General features: G+C 43.3%; 3 protein-coding genes across 5 annotated transcripts; 1 reads left to right on the forward strand and 2 right to left on the reverse strand.

Annotated features, from left to right (window-relative positions):
- The first annotated feature begins 72 nt into the window (after positions 1 to 72).
- Positions 73 to 6,319, forward strand: LOC146971255 (phospholipid scramblase family member 5). Its single transcript, XM_085805698.1, has 8 exons — positions 73 to 551; positions 1,476 to 1,839; positions 1,935 to 2,012; positions 2,134 to 2,326; positions 3,706 to 3,817; positions 3,904 to 4,003; positions 4,368 to 4,426; positions 4,973 to 6,319. The coding sequence occupies exons 1-8, from the start codon at positions 549 to 551 to the stop codon at positions 4,997 to 4,999; spliced, it is 936 nt and encodes a 311-aa protein (XP_085661824.1). The 5' UTR covers positions 73 to 548; the 3' UTR covers positions 5,000 to 6,319.
- eif4e2 (eukaryotic translation initiation factor 4E family member 2) lies at positions 5,181 to 9,171 on the reverse strand. Of its 2 annotated transcripts, none has more exons than XM_085805696.1 (8): positions 9,082 to 9,171; positions 8,111 to 8,222; positions 7,885 to 8,019; positions 7,616 to 7,720; positions 7,376 to 7,528; positions 7,140 to 7,276; positions 6,418 to 6,493; positions 5,181 to 6,319 (listed from the first exon to the last, which is right to left on the reverse strand). In XM_085805696.1, the coding sequence occupies exons 1-7, from the start codon at positions 9,099 to 9,101 to the stop codon at positions 6,445 to 6,447; spliced, it is 711 nt and encodes a 236-aa protein (XP_085661822.1). In that variant the 5' UTR covers positions 9,102 to 9,171; the 3' UTR covers positions 5,181 to 6,319; positions 6,418 to 6,444. The 2 variants fall into 2 exon arrangements, with proteins under 2 accessions (XP_085661822.1, XP_085661823.1); XM_085805697.1 differs by having other exon boundaries at positions 7,136 to 7,276.
- A 1,139-nt stretch (positions 9,172 to 10,310) lies between these two features.
- On the reverse strand, positions 10,311 to 17,361 carry capn10 (calpain 10). 2 transcript variants are annotated; one of them, XM_085805680.1, is made up of 14 exons: positions 17,061 to 17,361; positions 16,287 to 16,523; positions 15,598 to 15,729; positions 15,281 to 15,477; positions 14,882 to 15,111; positions 14,662 to 14,803; positions 14,246 to 14,412; positions 13,887 to 14,143; positions 13,590 to 13,792; positions 11,876 to 11,919; positions 11,664 to 11,767; positions 10,995 to 11,188; positions 10,860 to 10,905; positions 10,311 to 10,482 (listed from the first exon to the last, which is right to left on the reverse strand). In XM_085805680.1, exons 2-14 carry the CDS (start codon positions 16,428 to 16,430, stop codon positions 10,453 to 10,455), a joined length of 1,890 nt encoding a protein of 629 aa, XP_085661806.1. In that variant the 5' UTR covers positions 16,431 to 16,523; positions 17,061 to 17,361; the 3' UTR covers positions 10,311 to 10,452. The 2 variants fall into 2 exon arrangements, with proteins under 2 accessions (XP_085661806.1, XP_085661805.1); XM_085805679.1 differs by having other exon boundaries at positions 11,664 to 11,919.
- Positions 17,362 to 19,406: the final 2,045 nt, after the last annotated feature.

Consider the following 19,406-nt stretch of genomic DNA (forward strand, 5'->3'; position numbering starts at 1 on the left):
CTGTGAGACTCTATATGAGAAACTGAGGTGATTCACAGCTATGTGTTCCAAATGAATGCTTTTTATCAATAAAGGTACCACTGTAATGGTGTTTATTACACAAAAGACTGTTGCAGAAATGTATTTATCATGTGTTTGATGCCTTTTTCAAGGCACATTCTGAAATCGCTGACACCCGCCCCACCCTCCAAGACTATCCCACAAAACACAGAGCCACTGTGCAGCCCCCCACCTCTGGAAGCAGGATTTCAATTACATGGCTGAGTGGTGCCTTTCTAGCCCAACAAAAGGCAGATCCGGCTAGTTGGGATGGAAACAGAGTTGGGGATAAGACAGAGCCGGGATGGTGGGGGGGTGAGAGTGGGAGTGAGACCTCCAGACACACATACACTAAGCCAAACATTACTACGTGAATATTCACACAAACACACAGAGGTGGTAAGGAGGTTGCAACTTAACCTTTCTCCTGATCCTGCAGGACTCAGGAGTGTTTTCATGGTCTCTTCTTTCTCACAGTTACATTTTCAGAGTCTGGAGGCTGAGCACAGATGGTAAGCAAAAGACGGTTGTTTTATATATGTATGTTCTTTTATGTCATATATTTATGATATTTGAATAGGAACATATTCTCTTCATAGCAGTCACTGTAATGTGCTTGACAGAAAGTATGGCTTCATCATGGTGCTGTAGAAAAGTATATAGTGTTGTTGTTACTCTGCAGCTGCAGAGAGAAACCAAACTGTGCAGTAGGACTCTGAGTGTGTGATGTGAATAAATAAGAAGCTCGGTCTGGCTGCTACGGAGAAATCACTTTGTTTCTAGAGGAGGATGTTTATTTTGCTGCCAGGGAACTGTCTGAGACACTGTGTGGTGGGGGAAAAGTTGATTTCCTTGGACATTCCTGCATAACTTTCAAGAAGAAGTTGTTTATACATATGAACTCTAAAGTAAACAAACATACAGATTCTTTTAGCCCAGTGGTTCCCAGCCAATGGTTGAGAACCCAACAAACATACTGTATGCAATTTTCAAAATAAAGTATAATGCTCCTCTCTGGTGTACTTTCAGAGGACACATTGCACCAAATACTTTACCAAACTACTATTTCCTAGATAAACAATGAACCTTATTGTCAGTGTATGTCATTTCATACCTTTATACCCCTATAACCTAATTGATTGCAATTCATAACACCCTTTTGTCACCACAAGTAGAACAATTTCAATCTGTCAATTTTTATTCTCTATTTATTTATCACTTTTTCTGTGGGGGCAAACATCTTAGCTGTACCATATCATTATACTGTAGTAGGTAACCCCAGACAAGTGGTGTCTGACCAAGGTCTCATACACATCTGTTATACTGAATACTTTGTAAGCCACAACTCAACATTAAGTTGACCTATTATCTTCTTTATTTTTCTTTTTTTTAATTGCAGGTTATTATGAGATAGCTTTATCCACATATATTCTGAGGTTTACACCATGTCAGCCGTGACTAACCAGCCTCTTCCCTTTGGACGTCTGGAACGAGAAAAACACATCGAGATGATCTTCAGAGCTTTCCAGAACCGCTGTGAGCCTTCATGTGGGAGTCAGACTAATTCACCTGGACCCAAACCTGAGCGGGCATCTCCTGTCTGGGAATACGATGAGCAGCTCTCAGGTCTGACTCCTGAGAGGAAGATGCAAAACAGCTTCATGCAGCCACCTGAGAAGGACAAAGTGAGCAGACCAGTGATGGAGGAGCACAACCTTGGAGGTGCGGCGGGAAGAGACTTCATGTCAGTGCTGGAAACAGTCAGCCGGATTTATATTAGTGCCAGGCCAGACTTACAAGGCAAGGAAATGTTGTGTATTTGTGTGTTTCTGTGTGTAGAAGAGTATTATTGCAGTGCAGAGATTTCTCTAATTGAAAATGCTCCCTCACTGTAGGTCCACAGTGTGTTCCCAGGAGGATCTACAGCATCACCACAGCAGGAAGCAGTCCACAGTTATTTGTGGCTGTGGAAGGTACTGGTGCATATTCAGCCACAGTATACGTGTTTTAACTCAGGACATTCAGCTCATCTGCATTTTGAATCAACAACGAATAATGATATTTTTCTGCGTATTCTGTGTCTCCCCCCGTCAGAGAGCTCATGTGTGTGTCTCCAGTGTTGTGGTCCTGCTCGGGCCTGTACTTTGAAGGGCTTCGATTGCCAGGGTCACCAGACCTTTTATTTTGAAAGGCCTTTTAGGATGGATGCTTGCTGCTTTGGCTGCTGTCTGATGGAGATGAGAGTCTACACACCTCAAAAACATCTCATTGGCACTGTATGCCAGAGGTAGGACAATCTGAATCTGCTTCTATTCTTCTTGGTGTGAGATATATTTCTCAAAAATACACTTTAGGCAGAAGGTGCCTCAACCACAACTACAACTACATTGCAGATCAAGATTTTATAGATAAAATACATAATCATCTTAAGATAAAACGTAGACTATCAATAAAGCTTCTTACAAGTTAATGAACCAAAATAGTTTTTGACATTTTAAGAGCATTTTGCTAATGAATGCAAATGTTTCTCTGGTTTTAATGAAATCATGTTTACTCTCTTTTTCACTATGTTTCACTTACGGGTGTTTATTTTATACTATATAAAGACATGAGTGTTTCTCTCACCAGTAGAGTTGAACTGAATGCAATTTAAACACACTTTTCAATCATGTAAAGATTATTTACAGAGATAAGATTGTAAAGATGTTTTCCTTAATTAAATAAATACTGATTTAGTTACATTTTAGGCATATTTGTGATGTGTTTTTGTGGTGCTCATCGATTTAACAGAAATTCAGACTAAGCTATACATTTGTTCTCCATACTCCTCTCAATTAAAAATTAGTCGGGTTGCTCTAAGACCTACTGTATGTATTGCTGTTGGATTTTTTAAATGTCATTTCGATTAATTAACCCTTTAATCCTACTGACCTCCTGCCATCAGAAAATTGTCACTTTACATTCTCATACTGAACAGCTTGTAATGTGAGCCTTTTTCCATGTCGCTCCCAGCCTCTGGCCACCCTGAGCCACCGTAGATGCCCAGGCCTGTCTGTAAATAGCATTGCGAGCCTTTACTGTTCCACACAGCCGGGGTGCAGTCTAAACCTGGGAGAGTTAATGCACAACACAGCTGTCTGCACAGAGGCACACCAACAGAACTGCACTGCACTGGGAAGGAAGGAATGTAGCATCCTCTTTAATGGGAACGTTGGCTAATCGGAGCAGTGGCAGCGCCCTGTCCCCTGTAGCCAAATAGCCAACTCAAAATACTTCCCTCTTCATCTGGCCTGAGTTTGACTCCAGGGGTAGCTGGGGTGCCTTTGTGTGTCAAATTTAGAGTTTTCCAGAAGCAACACTCGATGAGGTTGTGTCCAATTACTGACCTGGCAGAGGTTTCACTGACCAGAGAGCTACTTGGTATAAATATTCCCTCAGTTGTGCTAGAATAAAGCATGCCCCAATTTGAACTCTTCCGACACCAAGCGAACAAAGGTTTTGGTGCAGCAGAATCATGACAGCTGAAAATGCGATCAACCAAGCATCAAGGCCGGGCTGCGCCAATGAGTGAAGTACTGGCCAGTGCATCCGCCAGGTTGCTCATTGCACGATCCCGTACATGTGAGTGTGTTGAACTGTTGTATGTTGTGCTGACTGTGTTTCAAGGTGGAGCATGTTCACTCCTCTTCTGGAGGTATGTAATTCAGAAGGAGAAAGTACCATCAGAATCCAGGGCTCATGTTGTCCATGCCGCTGTTTCTCCAACCAGCAATTTCAGGTACTAACATTTGAGCAATCCCAAAATCAACAGTGTTTCTACACGTGTATCACATTCAATAATTTTGCCTTCTAATCATAAACCAGATTTTCTCAAACATTGGTGAGAAAATTGGCACGATATGGAAGAAATGGCCCGGTTTCCGCGATGATAACAACATGGACCATGAGTATTTTGGGTTGGAGGGTGAGTGAATTTTATTCCTACTTCCTAATTGAGTGGTTGCCTTTTTTTCCTCTGCCATGCACCTTTGGAAGCCCAAACAAAACCAGTTTGACTGAAATAGCTCTATCAAGAACATCACCTCTATGTTCCTTTTCACAAGTTGCTCTGTCTAGTTTCTTAGCAACACAAAGGAGACAAGACTCTCCTGCTGCACTGAAAGTAAACTGTAGACCATGACCGTTCAGACTATTAAAACTCCATCATGCACTTGATTTGCCTGATTCAATTTTGCCTGATTTGCTGAAACCCACTATTTTGGGAGGCAGCAAGAGCCTTTATGTTCGAAATTAATGGAGCCATTTCAAAATCTGTTTCACTCCTCCAGTACCACCAAGTGTGGAATCACACATTAAACTGCTGCTGCTGGGAGCTACCTTCTTGTTGGTAAGCGCACAAATTTCTATTGTTATTCTCACAGGGAGATACGTTGCTTTGTTACAATATCATTACATTTATTGGAGTAGAAAATATCCAATTGTGTGGAAATGATACTTGAACCACCATGTGAGTATATTTCACTTAAATGCTCCATCAGTAGTGTAGTTATAATTAAATATTTTCAGTAAAACATAGTTTGTCAATTGCCCCTGCTGGAGTTACACTATTAACATCACAAATGACTTCACTTCTAAGTTTTTTGCTATTGTAGTTGATCTTGGTGGAACTCATCTGTGTTTATGTACAGTTAAGTGTACCATGCAATCCGTAATGCACAGGTATAGTATTTCATAATTAATTGCACCATATTAAGATAATGTTATGCATAAAAAACAATCCAGCATTCTCTCTGAATTGTGCTTTATTGTAAATATTTGGTGGTATTAAAAACTCTTGCACTTCAGTATTACCCTACAGTAAATGCATTTCAATTTCAGTCATAATTTAACCCTGTCATTGGTGAGCTCACTTGTTTTATTTATTTCTCCACAGAATCACATGTTCTTTGAGATGAGTTGATCAGTGAAAGGTTACCAGCTATTTACAACTCACCATAAGTGGACCACAACTGCTGAGACACACCAGTCGGGTACAGAGAGACTGCAGCATGAGCACCAATGGCTCCTGTAGCAGCACCTTCCTCAACAAACTTGTGTTCAGCTTCAATGTCGGTTTGTAAAAGAAAGTGACAATGAACCACTTTAGCAGCAGATGCATATTTGACATTTATTGCTATATAATCCATCAGGTGTACATCCAACAGTGTTTCTTCAATTTTGACACACACGCACACACCTGCACCCGTCATCACGCTACCAAACATGGCCAGCATTACAGTTTTTCAACAAACTATAGGCGCCTTCTTAAAAATGGTTCCAAAAAATGCTCCCGAAGAATTAATAAAAACTGTCACAGGCCCTGAACCTGGGCCCAGTTTCATTTCTCGTACTAAAAAATGGAAAAGGAGTGAAGGTCAGTGTTTCAAGACCCCTATACACCTTTGCTGAGGACATTAAAGCAGAGCCCGACCCTTGGATTACTTCAAGGCGGGGTTAAGACAAAACAAGACAGAAGGGAAACCTGGGTCGGGCTCGAGGCCAGGCACAGTGATCTAGGCAGCTTGGCAGTCCATTTTTTAGATGCCGGTTATACAACCTTCTGCTCAACACAGGATGGCCCTCATCCTTTGGGATTCAACTTCCAGGTCAAAGATGGAGAATCATTGCAGATTCAATTAAGTGATCTTTGAAGTGGACTGTATTTACAAATATATCGCACACAATAATAGTAATCATTCTAGTTCGAAATGACCAGAGGAATTGTAGATAAAATACAGCACTGTAATAAAATAACATCTACCAGCAACCCTGTTTGAGTCCCGATAAAACAGATTAACAAGGACTTACTTTGACAGCAGGAAGTGTGATGTTATGTTAAGCAATAAAATCAGATATCTCATTATAACAGATTGGCTTTTGTTGTTGTTTTTCTTGAATTTGTCAAGTACACTTTGTTAACAGCTAATGACCAAACACCAGCCATATGCCCCCTCCCATTCTGGCAGCAAGTTTACAGATGTTACAACTTGCATTACGAAACATAAAAAAGGGAGGCTTTCTTCTCCTCCGTTTGATTAAAAATAACGCACATTTCTCTCATCGTCTTGGTTCAGTGTCCTTTTGAAAGACTTTTCTGTTCATTACCAATTTGACACGCAGAAGGAATGGTCTTCTTGCCTCTGTTCCTGACTTTTACTCTGGCTTCAGATCACAGCGCCAACTCACGCAGAGGAATCCTTCCCTGGACTGGTCATCCCCTCATCACATCACATATACACACCTACATACCGCAAACAAAGACAAACAACGTCACATCACCATGACACAAAGCACATCACTATGTCTTTCACTCTGAATTAATGTAGCAACAGATCTTACCCTTGCAAAGGTTTTCAGTGTGAGGGGCTAACGTCCGCCACTAGCATTCACCAGACCATGGAAGTCTTCCCAGGCTCTGATAAGATGGAGACAGATGCAGCACATCATCTTTCATTATACAGAAAGCCAAGTGTTTAGATACGTGTGCCTTTTCAATGGTAAGAAATGGTAAAAGTCACATCTGCAACAATTTACTACAAAAAACACATGGAGCAGGAAGTTCAATACATGGGTTCTGATTTACTTTTACATTACACCAAAATCTGACAATGAAAAACAGCTGTAATGGTTAATCAAGAAACATTTTATTATCAAACAAAAATTCTCAAAGAAAGCAATGTGTCAAATTGTAACAATTGTTTTCATGTAAAAGTCATGAAAAAGAGACAAATGCTAATCATGATGTCATCTATCCTGTTTTAGCTTGGAAAAAAATGATTCATTAATGATTTATAAATACATCTGTCTGTGCAAATTCTCATTTGTCCAGGTCAAAGGCATCTCTAGGCAACTGAATCAAGTCAACTGGACTTAGTTTTTTGTCTTTGAAGATGTTTCGCCCCTTATCCAAGTGGCTTCATCAAATAAATAAATACATCTGATCAGTTTATGTTGTGAGACATTAGAGCTATTTATACTTTGTGAGCATGCAAACATTTATGTGTGAGAGAGAGGGAGAGGTTGGAAAGAAGAAAATAATAAAATCGTGGAGACATACATACTTAATGCTGTCTGTGTGTGTCTTGTACTCCATGATGGTGTTGGGAGGCAGGTTGAGGACTCTGCGCAGGGTGTCCCGGATGCGAGCAGTGGTCGCCTGGTCACTGGCCGTCTTGTTCCAGATGGAAATGATGTCCTCCTGTGGAAAAGACGCATGAACAGAGAGAAAAGCATGTCTGAGTATATTGGAGCGGGTAGTGCGGGATTACATTCAACAGGTGTCTGTTGGTGGGTTTACCTGGAACCGTACTGACACCACAGCCCCGCAGATCTCCTCTCCCACCATGAACTGCTCCCCCAGCATAGCCAGGATCAGGTTCTCCCAGCAGCGAGATGCTAGGCCTTTCCTCAGTCGGATGATCCACTTCCCACCCATCTTATTGGCATCATCCTGCACAAAACACACGCAGGGTTTCAGAATCAACCTTTGTAGAAACATCCCCAAGTGTACAACCTTTCAGCGAATGTCTGCACTCACCTCCCACATAGGTTTAATACCCTCTTTGAAAAGGTGGAAGTCACTATGGCCTGTCAAATCGCCTGGCCGGATCATGTGACTATAGAAACGCCAGAACTGCTCCACCTAAGAAAGGAGAGGAAATGGTTGCATCAGTAACAGTAGGAGAATGAGTCAGCATGAGCTTGCAGTTGTAGGTTAGGGCTACATCTGGCTAAGGTGATAAACAAAAGCTACAAGAGGTTCCCCTCCCTATCCGCTGTGTGTATGCTCTCTCTAAAGCAACATACCGAGGCAAAGCTGCCAATCTGTTTGATGTTCTGTTCGTAGCTCTGAGTACTGGCCGGTCTCCCCGGGGTGCGTCTGGAGTACCAAAAGGTGTAGTTATATTGAAGAGGGTGCTCTCCTGCCCCTGGCACAACCATCTGCAGACAGAGGAAAACATCAGTGAGCCATACAATTAATTTAAGACACGGTAAATGCTTGTGAGTCTTTTTTTTTCTTCAACAGGCTCACCTTTTTCTTGGAAGCGTTCTGTTCCTTGTCCTCGTCTTCAATTTTTTCCTTCTCACTGTCTTTCGGTGAGCCTTGGTCCTGGTCGTGGTCTCCACTGTCATCATCTTTCAGACTGGATTTGATGGAAACAGAATCAACAAAATAAAAATAAATAAACCTCTGTGACAAGCTAGTACTGCACTGTGAGGCCAGTTTAGTGGGACCACATTGATTGAAGTATTGCAGTCTAATGGTAAAAGTCCTGCAAATGATTACATGCAATTAGTATATAATATTATGATAATGTTTGAAGCAGCTGTTGTGCTGTTCAACTGTGCCATAGTGACGTGTATTTAAGTAAACAAAACAATAGCATCAAAGCTAAAACTGACACACTCTTGGAGGAACAATTCATTGCAATCATTGCTTTTTATTGCAACACTTCCAGCTCTGGGAAACAACTGAGTTTATGTACTTTCTACTCTGTGAACTGCAGAGATATGCAGTTTATAGCCTACTACACATGTGCACACGTTCACTTTAACTACCCAGGACATGAATCGCCTTCAACTCGCTGTCACATATCTCTCCGTGCTTCGGGGAGGGCGGCATGGGAGTCTAGCCTGAGCCCAGCCTCCGCGCACCTTCCCCGGCCTCTAAACAACCACCACACCGAGGACTCGGGGCCTGCGCGTCTTCCGCCAAGCTAAGCTACACGTACCCACACGGCGCGTTTCCGCTTATAAATCACTGTTTACCCCCAGTTGTTGCTTGCACTTGTCTAATATGCACCTGTCTATGCGGACCTGGCTGTCGTGTGGATTTATAAGCCCCACAGAGCATGCAGGACCATGCAATGAATCTGACACACCTCTCTTTTTACACGCAACGCGACAGCTTTTCATTAACACTAACGCTCCCCGGTGGATATGCAGTCGCGACGAGCAGCACGCTCTCCGGTAGACTCTCCACAGAAACTTTTCATTACTCACGCGTCAAATTTGTTGTTCATTATTTTCTAGGTGAGAGCCTCTCGGGGTCCGACCACAGCCTCCTGAATTCCGCAGGAACGGCGGCGCGCACTGTGGACGCGAGGTGGACGCGCACGCCATGTGCTGATTGGTCGTGGGGATGAGCGTGGAGAGGTTTGGGGTGTCACAGGTTTGGACAAACTGTGTGTGTTTTTACACTCACTGGAGGGACACGTGTAGTTGAAAGTTAGATATTTTAAATTCAAGATCACATAAAAAAGAAAGCAGCAAGTTATGTTTTCACACTTTATTCACACTTGATCTCATACAGCTGAGTACCAGACTAGTACCACTCTGATCAGAAGGCTTTTTAAAAGTCTGTTAATTGTTGCTCCAGTGAATAATCAGAAGCCCTGTGACTTCTGCACACACAGGCATGGGCATGAGCAGGACACAGCACCACACATACAGCCGCCTCAACACAAAAAGAGGCTGGCGGCTTCTTCACACGAACCGGCATCCTCTGATGTGCCGCATCCCTTGTTTCATCCCCTCCATCCACCCGCTTGTCATCTGTTCTTGCGGTCCTTCAAACAGTGGTTGTGTTCAGGTCCAAGCAGGGCTGTGGACCGAGTCTAGGGGGACAAAAGGGGAGGTGGTGGGGTTGAGGATGGAGTTAGGTTCAATCTGACTTAAGTGTCAGTCAGGATGGTGAGCACGTTTTGGGGGATGAAGGATTGAGAAAACTCTGTGTCTGCGTCCAGAGACAAACAATGCAAGCTAGCTAAGTGGCAGATTGTCTGGAGTTGAGGGTTGGGATAAAAGCTCTGGCATGGTATGGCACGGTATGGTGTGGTGTGGTTTGGTTGGCTCTGCTGGTGGAGACCATCCCCTCACCCCTTGCCCCTTGTGCCTCTCCGAGGACCTTCATGAGAGGGCCCTTTGTTCCGGGACGGCAGGCGCACCAGTGAGTGAATGAGGAAGAGCAGTGGCGGCCCTCTTCAATGGCTGCTGTTTGTTTACACCAGCCAGTCCCGTCATAGTTCATTAGCAGCCCAGCCCACCGACAACTTCTGATGTCCTAATCGCCGATGAGTGTGTGGCTGCCCATCAGCCCTGAGCCTCAGCGGCTCAGGATAAAAGGCTTTCTAGGATTCCCGACACACACATTCCCACTAAATCTCTCTATCTGCCTGCCTTCTCAGCCACTCATGGTACACACACACACACACACACACACACACACACAGACACACAGACACACACACACACACACAGACACACACACAGCCTGTACGGTGAGAGTGTATGGGAGAGCTGGTTCTTTCATCGTGGGCCAAGAGGCACAGGGAGGTGAGCCCACGTCAGTGGAGCAGCAACAGTCCCACAGAACTAGCTTTGCATCACAGAGATGTGAGAGACCTGCCAACCAGAGAAAGACAAAGTAAAACAGAGGGATTATTCAGTGCTGCCATCTTCTGACGACAGTCACAGACATTAAAATATGAATACAGGCTATGTGCACATCCAGTTTGCTGCACCTATTTGCCTTTGGTGCAGGGTTTGCATTTGTTGAGCTTTAATGGATTTAATGTCAACCTACACTGAGTGTGTTGTCAGCCAAAATCCAAAGATATTCAATTTATAGTGATAAAAGCATAGAAAAGATCCTAATCTTGATATTTGAGGAGTTACAACCAGTGTTTGATCTTTTTGCTCAAAAGTGATTTCAGCAATTAATCAACTGATAAGATCGCTACCACTTTATTTTGTCATTATGAGCACTAAATCATACAGACCTCCTGAATGGCTCTCCCCAGCCGCTCCTGACTTTTCACCACCTTCCTGAAAGAGGCACATACACAGTTATTACCTCTGCCATAACCTGTATAACAACACTGTGACCAGAACTTTAAAACAGGAATAGGCCTGACCTCTGTATTCTGCGAGCAAGGCTGATGGTGAAGTTTGCTGGGCAGTCAGGTTCATAAGTGGATGGTAATATTGTGTAAGCTCCAGGTGGAAGACTGCAGGCCAGACTGACATCCTGCATGTAAGAGTGGGGGACACAACTGGCCACAGGATCCTGGTCCCTTGGGGTCGTCTGCACTGATGCTCCTTCTGGGATCTGGATACAGTACATTGTCAAACTCAGATACCGGGATAGTAAGTACAGTTCCTTACAATTAAATGTTTTAAGTATTTCATAAGTTGTTGGTACTTGTAACATTGTGACATTTACTTGAACTCAACACAACAAAATTAATATATATACATACAATATGGCATTTGTATTGTGTTGATTCTGTATTGGCTCTTTGGTTGTGTTTATTTTATTGTGCACCGATGCTGCTTTGAACCAGATAAAATAAAATAACAAATAACTGAAAATATCTTCTTATCAAGAAATCTTCCCTAGCTAAAGCAATTACTCCATTCATGTCTTCTTATATGAAGCATAGCAGCAATTAAAGGTAACAGTAACAGCCTTTCCAATATTGACCTTCAGACAAACTCAGACACCTGAACAACTAACAAAAACAGTAAACATTATGGAGTCGTGTTGATACGTCTCATCATTCTTCTCTAGATGTTTAACTGACCTTGTAAATGTGGAAGCCAATAGGGTGCAGATTAGTGTCAGGGCGGTGTTGCTGCAGGGCAATCCTGACATTCACTCCTGACGTCACCGCTGGGTGGTCACACACTGTGAAAGGGAAGCAGGGGTTCTCCCAGTGAGACAGGAAGTTCCTACTTCCTCCAGCCGTCCTTCCCTCCACCCACGAGTCCCGGAAGTAACTGGTCTCCCACTCACCATCTGTTGTTAATGGCAGTGAAGGTGCTGGGCTTTTCAGGGCACTGATGAGGACACAGACATTATTAGGTCACGTATAATTAAATTGGAAACATTGTAAATAATACAAACACAGCACTTTGCATAATAAAACATGACAGTAGGAACATTTTCTCTAAAATGTGTTGGTTAATGGTTTTATGTCTCTTTCCTACAGTTAAAGAGGTTGAAAGTGTTATTATTTTATTAGTTAATTCTATTAAGGTTGTTTTTCAGTTTGACCAGCAGGTGTCACTATGTATCTACTACTGTCATTTGTTTCAAAAAGAAGTTCAATATTGTTCAACATTGTGTTCTGACCAGTAGAGGCTGGTCCATAGAGGCAGAGGAGGTTGGTCCTCCTCTATTTTTGAGAGGCCAGAGGAAGATCAACATATTTTTAATAAAGAGTAACTGGTTGAAATAAACCATTACCAAATCATTTATAATATATTTTTAATCTCTGTTATGGAAGAAAATCCACTAAATCCACTTAAAACAGATAACAGGAAGGTGGGGGCTTAGGGGAGGACGGAGGGCTTCTGTCCTCCTCTAGACACCTCGGGGCGGGATCTCCTTCCATTCACTCATGCTGATCTGTGATTGGCTAAGACACGTAAAATGACGCGCTAAGGGAGGACGTCTTCCTTTACCAATCAGCAACCAGAACACAAGATTGACATCAGGTTGGTCCAATGACAGTTCTCCAACCCCCCTTGGTTACTGTTGCTATGTGCGCCAAACTTTCACTCCCATGCTGCTCACAAGAAATACGGAGTTTTCAGTGATATTGGTATCGATTTTAAAGGAAATATCAGCAGATTTCTGGATACACTGTTTGGAGATATCAGAGAAAAGCAGTCAGAGAGATTGTTCATAGTTTTCAGTTACGTGACCCATGCAGCTGGAGGGTAAACAAAGACATGACCAGACTCTTTTTTTTTTTTTCTCTCAGCTGTATGTCAGCTCAGGTAAAAGCCAAATATGTATGTAATTTAAGTGGAACACTTTGTTTTGTTATTAAAAACTACAACTTTTTTACATCCCACATCCATGATAAATGCTCTGTCTTTTCCATTAGGCCTGTGTTAATCTGAAAACAGTAAGATTGAATAAAATAAAGTTGTTTTTAAGAAATCTTGTAAGACATTGTTTTACTGTTTAATTTTCATTGAATATCAGAAAGTAGGGATAAGTAGTCAACTAGTAGAAAATAACATGACGCCGTGGACTGGTTTTCCTCCTGTCCTCCCCAATTTTTTCAGTCACCAGCCGCCACTGGTTCTGACATATACTGAGCAGTTTTCTGTCTGTATTGTAACACAGCAGTTTGAAAAAGAGCGTTTTGCTCGAAACGTCACATTGCTATTAAATCCTTGTTGAAAGGGGGCTTCTATGGTGTGCGGATTTTCTTCATTTTTCTAGTATTCCCTCCTTTGATCCAGCACCCATCCCAACCGGGCACAGTTTTTCTCATATACTGTATGTGGTACATATATACATATATAGATATATACAGTAGATAGATTGATAGATATATACATATAGCTGGAAGCATGATTATAATATTTTTACTCAATGACCCTGTGGGCTCTGTAGGAAAAAGTATTACCGGTAACTAGATGAACATTTCGAAAGTCCAAAATTTCAAAGAAAGTTGGAATTGACTTTTCTTTTTCCATTAACTGGTCCTTACCTGAGGGATACGGGGGAGGAGGAAAAGACCCTGATGAGAAAGCGGACCTCGGCCTCTGGCTGGTAGGTGCTGGGGATCAGCAGGTAGTATCCAGGCTCCAGCTGCACATGGAGGACCACCTCTCTCTCATAAGCATGGCAGTGAGTAGAAGCACATGGAGGTTTGTTCAACATCCGATTCAGATTAAAACGCTTCTTCTCCACCTGGTAACAGTGATAGAATAAACTCTCAACTGACAACAAATCCACAACCAAACACAACAGCATCATTCATCTCGAAGCGGAAGATGCCACAAACCTTCCACATGTGTAGAGCTGTAGCCTGGTAGTGCTGGTGCTTTGTGTTCTTGCTGTCCTCAAGTGGCGTTTGTGCGTATTTCTCTGTGTTTCTCCACTTCCTATGCTGCAGCAGGGACACCAGGACCTCTCCTCTCTCACTCATTTTCAGCCAAAATTTGGGGTTGGTACCATAGCTGCTGCTGTTCCGGCTACCACCAGCTGAGTGCCCTTTTATCCACCGACCAGCCAGCTGATGGCTGTGTTCCAGCAGACCTCCTGCCAGAGAGGAGAGGTGTCAGGGTGAGAAAAATACTGCCACTAAGGTCATAATTAGAGGCTAAAAGTAGAAAATCCTCTTTAACAAAATAAGGAAATTACCAGTATAGATGCTCTTTATGTGTCCATCCTCACTAACGGGGTATCCCACTGTGACATCATCAAACTGGGACATGAATTCAGCCTCATCAAACCAGAACTCGCCCTCCGCCACCCTGGATTGTAGATCCGAAACACAAGCCGGTTCCACAGTGCTCCAACCTGCACCACTGTAGAGAGAGAGGTAGAAAGACTGAATGCAGGCCACGGCTAGATCCCAGTGTCTGAACCTCCACACAGATACAGACACACATAGGTCATATTAATGGCAGTGATTCAGATCTGCAGCCCCATCACCCCCATTAATGTGATTACCGGTATGGTAAGCATTTCAGTCAAGAAGGTGGACATATGGATTTTGATCAACTCATTCTGAGGTTACACACATAGACAACAGACAAATCTTGACAGCTGCCTACCTCGCTGTCCAGGTGCCTCCCCAGCAGCACCTTCCCCAGGGGTTTCTGATCCTGAGCAGCCGTACTTTGTTCCCCGACACCGTCTTTACATCCAACCACTCCATGACAGTCAGAGCATGGTACTGACCGAGCTCGCTTGCACCTGGAACAAATAGGTAAACAATGTTATGTGACAGTGGATCAAAAGTCGTCTTTTATCTGCAAGGGAACACTTCTCTACCTGCAGGGCTGCTGTGAGTGGAGCAGCTCAATGCACAGTCATCCTTCACAGGGTGCAGCAGGTTCAGGTCCAGCCTCCTCCTCCTGACCTGGTCGCTGTCCTGCTCTGGTCTGTGCTGCTCTTCTGACCCCGTGTTTCCCAAACTCCAGTGCTCCGCCAGACCACCGGTCAAATCCACCAGAGCCTCAGACACCTGACCTGCCCACAGCCGCTCATATGAGCCATGAAACCTAGAGGGAAGGGAAGGGGCAAGAGATTAGATTTCCACACTTTACTAAACATGGAATGCACAACAAAGTCGTTGAAACATACCAAAATGATACCAAGAATTTTTGTCCTTGATCCAGGTTCATGATAGATCAAACTGAGAGATAGGACAGGGAAATTTAGGCCACTTACTTGGCGTACGCCTTCTCCAATAGAGCTACCCAAAAGGCGGTGGGGGAGTGGCAGCGTGAGAAGCAGAGAGAGGAATGAACGCAGGGCAGGCGGTCATCGATGGTCACCTCTATCCAGTGTCCCTGCTGCCAGAAACAAAACTGGAAGAAGCCGTTGTACCTGCTGTCCCCCCACTGAGGCTGGTCTGGGGGGAACACCTGCAGAGAATCATGGAATAAGTCACCGCAGCGTCTCAGGACGTATTAACACCTTTTCTACAGCTGGCATCCTTATTGGTTATCTTAAAGATGGAAATAATAGCACAGTTGTTGCTCTACCTTGTTCAATAGATGTTTGTTCTTGAGCAGGAAGGTGCAGGCGCAGAGGAACCAGCAGTCTCCTAATAAGCCTTGTTTCGCATGACCCAAGGTGATGCTGTCAGGGAAGAGAACTGGTGACTGGCAGATCTCCTGGTGGTGTCAAATTGAAATACAGAAGAAAAGAAAACGTAGGTTTTGAGTGCCTAATTGGGCAAAAATGTAGCCTGACAAGCCAGACTATATCATTAAAATGTATAGTCTGGCAACGACCGGTAGACCTCGGCTCAATCCAAGTTCCTATGGCTCGTTTCTAGACCCACCTACGGAGCAAATATATTTGCCGCCGCTAGGGTGCAGCTAGATTTCTAGGCTAGCAAAAATGCTGATTTTAAGGAATTTGTTGCAGGAAGTTATTAACATCAAAGACAGGGTGTGTGCAAAGTTGTTTTTTATGTTGTCATTTTTTGGATTGTACTGTATCATGATAGACATAAAAATAGCTCTGAACCACTTATTCATAGTAATAAGATAGAAAATAAATAAATCCTTCCGTGGTTGAACGAATAAAACTGTGGCAGGTGATGTAAGTTCCCCAGTCACAATAACAATAGAGCGTACACTATGTAAACATTCAACCCATAACAAAGACAAACACATGAGGGATCCTCTGTGGGATTTCCCATTTCCCCCTTGACACTAGATCTAACCTGTGGCCGCCTCCATGTGATGTTTCCCTGCAGCCTGGCGATGGGTGTGGAGCGGTCAGAGAACAATGACGTGTCTTCAGACGGAAAGTCCAGATCCTCAAACAGAGCCTGGCCTCCACCCTCTGCCCTGCCCTCTCCCTTCATGGCTGCTGCTGCTGCTGCTGCTGCTGCTGCTGCTCAACCTGGATCCAACCTGCTGCTGGGTCAGTGACCCCATGTACATTTTATGTATCACACCTAAAAAACAAAAAAATAACAAACAAGCAAAACATAACTTACATGAGATATATTATTTATGATATTTTGTGGTTCTGTGACAAGATGATAGGTTCATTCCTGCTGCCATTAAGATGCACAATGCAATTTTTTACTTTCTATATCATTTATATCATATTATTTTAGGTTATTTAAGCTGCTGGACGATCTGAATTTCCTTCCTAGGGATTAATAAAGTATTTTCTATTCTATTCTATTCTAAAACGTAAAGTAGAGATTTAACCAATATTTTTTATAATAATAATAATTATTATTATACATGTAATATATGGTATCATATAGGCAGGGTATACTTATGTTGATGGCATGCGAGTAAAAGATGCCTTTAGGGGGAAACATATTTTGTTATTCTTCGCCTTGTTAACATTTAACGGTATTGTATTTAACACAACCGTAATAACAGTGAAATACAGAGAAAAGTCGAATTAACCGCCCCTCATACTGACATATAATGTTGGTCACAGGTCAGATTATCGTGTGGCTCTCTGTTTTTATTACCTTTCTCTGCTGTTAATCATCTTTTCCTCCTTTACTGTCATGTTTATCTAGTAGCCTAACAGTTGCAGCTAGCCGTTGTCGTTAGCATCTGCTGGCTAGCGCTGCTGCTGCAAGGCTGTGGCATCTCCATGTCGCTTCATCTCCTCATAGTTTCTGAGCTTAGACCACGGTGACTTCTCATAACCCACGACGCCAAACACGTCGTTATCAACAACAGTTGTATCCAAACCAAATCAAACGTATCATCCCGTGGAGTATGAAAACACTTCCGGCCGCACATCCAGCGCTTCATTCATAAAGTGAATCCTTCCTGCGCTGCTGAGCTGAACACTCCTGCCACCTACTGGAGGCTGTGGTGTGTGCTGCTGAGGGCTGGCTCCAGTATTTACAGTAATAGCAATAATATTTAATGACTTCCTTGTTTTTCAATATCAGTGAGTTTATCTATTAGCGTACATTAGTTTAAGATGGGGAAGTCATGTGTTTCCTCTTAGCCCACTGTCTTTTGAAGTACTGGCAAGTCTGCTTAGCCTCACAACTCTCCCATCTTTATTTTATTCTTTCAATGTATTTCCTTATGTTTCCTCCTTTCCCCTTGCACCTTCTTCTGGCTATTATTCCCGTTTTTCTATTCTTTCCCTCTTCTACACCAGAAAGCAAGGGTACAGAAAGGTACAGAAAGGCTGGTGTCCGCCTGCCAAAACTGATCTGACAAGCAGTCAAATATTTAGAGTCAACAAATTATTATTATTTTTTGAAATACTCAGTTTATTGGTATTTAATTGCCACATATTCCATTTACTGACTTTAAAATAATATATAAAAATCATCTTGGGTAACTTTGTGTTGTGTCAGTGACCTCCAATGTAGATGTTGCCCAGTGTTTGGTGTCTAAAAAGACAAAAGACATAACATTAGATAGATTCACATACAAGTGATGAGTTGCAATGTTGCTGTCCCACAGACACATGAGACTTTGAGATTGAATAGTGAAATGAACTTACTTGTTTGCCATCCCAATGATAGTTTGCACCCAGACTGATTTAGGGTTTCCACATACAGGTTTGTTATTTTTCATCACTAATCTGTACAGAGACCATGGAAGACAATATCACAACAATGGCAGAGGCAATGGTTAACACGCACACAGTACTTTATCGTAGAGTGTGTTGTTCCACATGTCTTGATTTTTATTCCTTACATTACTGCCTCAGTGTTGCAGAAACGGGTGTCCTGGATTACATAGTATTTTATTAATCTCTTTGGAATTGGTCTTTCCTGGTACTGCGTGCAGCAAACCTTCATCCATCTGTGGCAAGGTGAAGAGGGCCCGGGCGGGGATTGAACCCACACCTCCCGGGTAAGAGTCACGCGCGCTTGCCAGTCACCCAAAGGGACATCCCCTTGGCCAAGTAGCCAGGGCACATGATCAATTGGAGGCATAGTGACAGGACCACCACTGTCACATCTCTCCCCCTCTTTTCACAAGCACGTCCTCATGCTTCCGCGCAGGCTGCCACACATTAGGAATCCATGGACCCACCACTAGTGCTACATGGATCCTGCCAACAACGCCACAATGTGGCAAGGTGAAGAGGGCCCGGGCGGGGATTGAACCCACACCTCCCGGGTAAGAGTCATGCGCGCTTGCCAGTCACCCAAAGGGACATCCCCTTGGCCAAGTAGCCAGGGCACATGATCAATTGGAGGCATAGTGACAGGACCACCACTGTCACACATCCATGGCTCCATCCTACCATAGAACGTAGAGCGGGTCGTTCACTAACCGGAAGGTCGGTGGTTCGATTCCCGGCTCCCCCAGCCTGCATGTCGAAGTGTCCTTGGGCAAGACACTGAACCCACACTTGCCCTGTGTGAATGTGTGTGAATGATTAGGTCCCAACAGTGTGAACAGTGCTCTTGAATGTGTGTGTGAAAGGGTGAATGCGGCGACAACAACAAAAAAGCGCTTTGAGTGGTCTGAGTGACTAGAAAAGCGCTATAAAAGTGCAAGTCTGTTTACCATTTACCATTTAGGCTACAAAAGACAACCACAAGTATTTCAGCCAAAAAAATGATCATATAACATATTTAGACAAAAACATCCCATGTGTTCTACTAAATCAATGGTGAATGAATAATCATGTGCAATAAATCACTGCAGTCATACTTTCTGCTTTCACTCAGCTGCAGCTGCGCCACCACCAGCAGCAGCACAGAGACAAACACAGCGAGCTTTGCCATTCTTTCTAAGCTTCTGTTCAGCTGTCAATCAGTTTTCTGGTCAAGATGCTCTGATGGGGGGCGGTGTTTAGCTCAGTTGGTAGAGCACCCGCCCCATGTGTT

Source organism: Trachurus japonicus, chromosome 17 (genome assembly GCF_045865225.1).
Source record: "Trachurus japonicus isolate A0001 chromosome 17, Traja_1.0".
Lineage (NCBI taxonomy): Eukaryota > Metazoa > Chordata > Actinopteri > Carangiformes > Carangidae > Trachurus > Trachurus japonicus.

Coding starts and splice junctions, on each gene's coding strand:
- LOC146971255 (XM_085805698.1), top strand. Junction 3,818..3,903: donor TCTCCAACCAGCAATTTCAG/GTACTAACATTT, acceptor ATCATAAACCAG/ATTTTCTCAAACATTGGTGA. Junction 4,004..4,367: donor TGAGTATTTTGGGTTGGAGG/GTGAGTGAATTT, acceptor TCACTCCTCCAG/TACCACCAAGTGTGGAATCA.
- eif4e2 (XM_085805696.1), bottom strand. CDS start 9,101: ATGAACAACAAATTTGACGC. Junction 7,721..7,884: donor AGATTGGCAGCTTTGCCTCG/GTATGTTGCTTT, acceptor CTCCTTTCTTAG/GTGGAGCAGTTCTGGCGTTT. Junction 7,277..7,375: donor TGGTGTCAGTACGGTTCCAG/GTAAACCCACCA, acceptor TCTTTTCCACAG/GAGGACATCATTTCCATCTG.
- capn10 (XM_085805679.1), bottom strand. CDS start 16,430: ATGAAGGGAGAGGGCAGGGCAGAGGGTGGAGGCCAGGCTCTGTTTGAG. Junction 11,189..11,663: donor TTGGCTTCCACATTTACAAG/GTCAGTTAAACA, acceptor TACTGTATCCAG/ATCCCAGAAGGAGCATCAGT. Junction 10,483..10,859: donor TGGGGAGAGCCATTCAGGAG/GTCTGTATGATT, acceptor TCTGGTTGGCAG/GTCTCTCACATCTCTGTGAT.